We start from the raw sequence: 2,987 nt of genomic DNA, 5'->3' as shown, positions 1-2,987 counted from the left end.
TCAACTAAAAAACTGAAAAAATAGTGCCACAAATGAATCCATATCATATTACTTGCTGTTTCGCAATTTTTTAATGTGATTGATTTGTTCGTAGTGATAACAAATATGTTTTCATGCTATAACTGAGATAATGGTATACTCCCTTCATCTCAATTTCCTGGCATAGCATACACACAATATATATTCGTCTATGAGTGCGTGCAAAAAAAAAAAAAAAAAAAAAAAAAAAGAGTATATGCGCTTACACAGGCAAGAGCCCATCTCATTAATCATAATGTTCAAAATTATCCTCTTCATTGTCTGAATCATCCTGGTTGTCCAACAAATTTTCCTTGCTTTTTGATATTTGAATTAGACCCTTCTTCTTTCGTTTCTTCTTCCTTATGTCATAACTGTCATCCTCAAAATTATTCACAACATCACCTTCATATTCTTCATGTTCTTGGTTATTTTCACATAACTTCCTCTTTTTCTTAACACTTTCGTTAGTAACAAATATTAAATAGTTAACAGCATCATACATTTGCCATATATTTTCTAAAACCTTATTTTCTTTATTTATCCTCCTTAACATTATTGGGTTTTCTGCTGATACAGTTCCAACAGATATTAAATTATATATATCATAGTAATTATATGGGCCATATATATTATTGTTAGCGTCATTATTCCACTTTAACTGCCATAATATTTCTACATTCTCCTCTTTGTACTGTTCTAGATTTTTGCACAAACTTTCAAATTCATTCTTTGTTAAAAAATATACGTTCTTAAATTCATTTGACAATTTTTGCGTTAATTCTATTATGTTGTTAAATCTCCGTTCCATTGTTTTGTAATCAAGAATTATTTTTTGGTAAATTTCTTCTAATTGATGCAATTCATATGGTCGTTCATATTCAATAAATCCATTTTCCGTACTTTCAGCACTCCCTCCTCTGTCACCTCCTTCATTATTGTTTTCTCCCTCATGTGCATCGACATCTTTCTCTACCATTGATTTTCCTTCCAGTGGAGATTTCCCCTGTTCGTGCGTAGTGATTTTTTCATTTAGCAATATCTCGCTCTTATCTGTCTGCTTCTCCACTTTCATGTTTTTCTCAGCACATTGGAGTTCTTCATCTTTTAACAATTGGCATTTGGTAAGTTCATTTTTTTCCGCTTCATTTTTTACTTCTTCATTCTTTACTTCTTCATTTTTTTCCGCTTCATTTTTTACTTCTTCATTTTTTTCCGCTTCATTTTTTACTTCTTCATTTTTTACTTCTTCATTTTTTACTTCTTCATTCTTTACTTCTTCATTTTTTTCCGCTTCATTTTTTACTTCTTCATTTTTTGCTTCTTCATTTTTTACTTCTTCATTTTTTACTTCTTCATTTTTTGCTTCTTCATTTATTGTCTCTTCATTTATTGTCTTTTTATTTCTTCCTATTTCACATATTGACGGGTTGGCCTTTTTCTGTTTCTTTGGAGAACATTCTGGTCTCTTCAAATTCACCTCCAAGTGGTTTCCCTTATTATTGCATGCAGTGCATACAGAATTGTTCTCGTTTTTTTTTCTATCATTTTGACAATTATGCGAATGGGCATGCTTGCAACATGTGTGCATATTCACACAATTCGGAGATGGCTTAATCATACGAGGCATATAAAATGCGTTAAATGTGTCTAACTTGAGTTTGCATTCATTTAAGTAAGTCTTACACAATTTTAAATCTTTCTTGTATCTGATCATGGCTTTTATGGGAGTTTCTTTATCAGAGAGTAGACAAGACAAGCAGTATAATGCATCATAAATATTAATACTGAATGCATTGTTATTCTCATTATCATTATTCTTGTGAAGAATTTTGGACACAGTTTCATTGTGTATCTTTGCTTTTATTTTTTTATTTGCAAAAGTGGTAAATGGATCTTCTTCATCAACTGATTTTAACCAAGCCTCCTCAGTATCATCATGACCCATATCATTATACACATAATTTCCATTTTTATCAATGTACCCTTCTTTCAGTTCATTTTTCATATTAAATGGTTCAATATTGTAACCAAAGTAATCTTCACTGTAATTTATTGTTTTTTCCTCAGCGTTTAAAATAGCTGCATGTACATCATTTACTTCGAATGAAGAGTCTTCATTAAAGGAATGACTAAATCGTTGCCCTTGTCCTGTGGAGTGTTCACACTTTTTGTTTCGATATGAACAAGCACCATTTTTTGATTCCCTGTATGTTTGACCAAGGGAGTAATCAACTCCCTCATCCACCTGCAGCTGTTCCTCCTCTTCTGCATTATTCATTGGAACATAAGTTCTTCTAACCACATTACCAATTCCCATGGATACGCTATCTTTTAACATGCTTTTATGTTTCGCATCCTTCTTTGGAATTGCATCTGTCGAATCGTTTATTTTAAAAATATCAATGCAATTATAATTGAACTCTTTGTCATCCCCTTCATTTACAAAAGAATGATCATTTTTAAATCCCTTATCACCAAACTCGTTATTATACATGTCATTATAAAAACATTCAAAATAGTTAAAGTTATTTATGGAAAAATTAAAATAACTATTTTCATTTTCGTCTTTTTCATAATATATAGTTTCATTCTTGTCAGAAAATTGAACTGTTTTTTTTTTTCTTTTTTTTTTTTCAAAATTGGTTTCATTTTTTGTTATTTTATTTTCTAATTTTACCAGTTCGATTTGTATGTTTTCTTCGTTCAACATTTTCAGGAATTTGGAAGTCCGTCCCGTGCCCCCGGTGAATGAACGTGTAATGTATGATATGTTGTGTGATCCTTTTTGCGTTCTAATTTCGAATGTGATTTTTCTAAAAATTCACAACTGCTTGTGTGTTTTGCTTAAAATATGTGTCTGCAGTGCATACAGTGTATTTATAATACACTTCCCCAAACAATGTTTAAGAACATGAAAATAAAATTGTATACCAACACGTGTAAGTTTGTAACTAACTCTATGATTT

At 30.8% G+C, this 2,987-nt stretch overlaps 1 protein-coding gene across 1 annotated transcript; it reads right to left on the bottom strand.

Moving 5' to 3' along the window:
- Positions 1–265: 265 nt before the first annotated feature.
- On the bottom strand, positions 266–2,731 carry PGO_061610 (hypothetical protein, conserved; the record flags this gene model as incomplete). The annotated part of the gene is made up of 1 exon (XM_028686804.1): positions 266–2,731. One exon carries the CDS (start codon positions 2,729–2,731, stop codon positions 266–268), a length of 2,466 nt encoding a protein of 821 aa, XP_028542605.1.
- Positions 2,732–2,987: the final 256 nt, after the last annotated feature.

The sequence above is a fragment of the Plasmodium gonderi genome (genome assembly GCF_002157705.1).
Source record: "Plasmodium gonderi DNA, contig: Chr06, whole genome shotgun sequence".
Lineage (NCBI taxonomy): Eukaryota > Apicomplexa > Aconoidasida > Haemosporida > Plasmodiidae > Plasmodium > Plasmodium gonderi.
The sequence above is the reverse complement of the archived record's forward strand: the minus strand, read 5'-3'. Positions and strand labels throughout refer to the sequence as shown.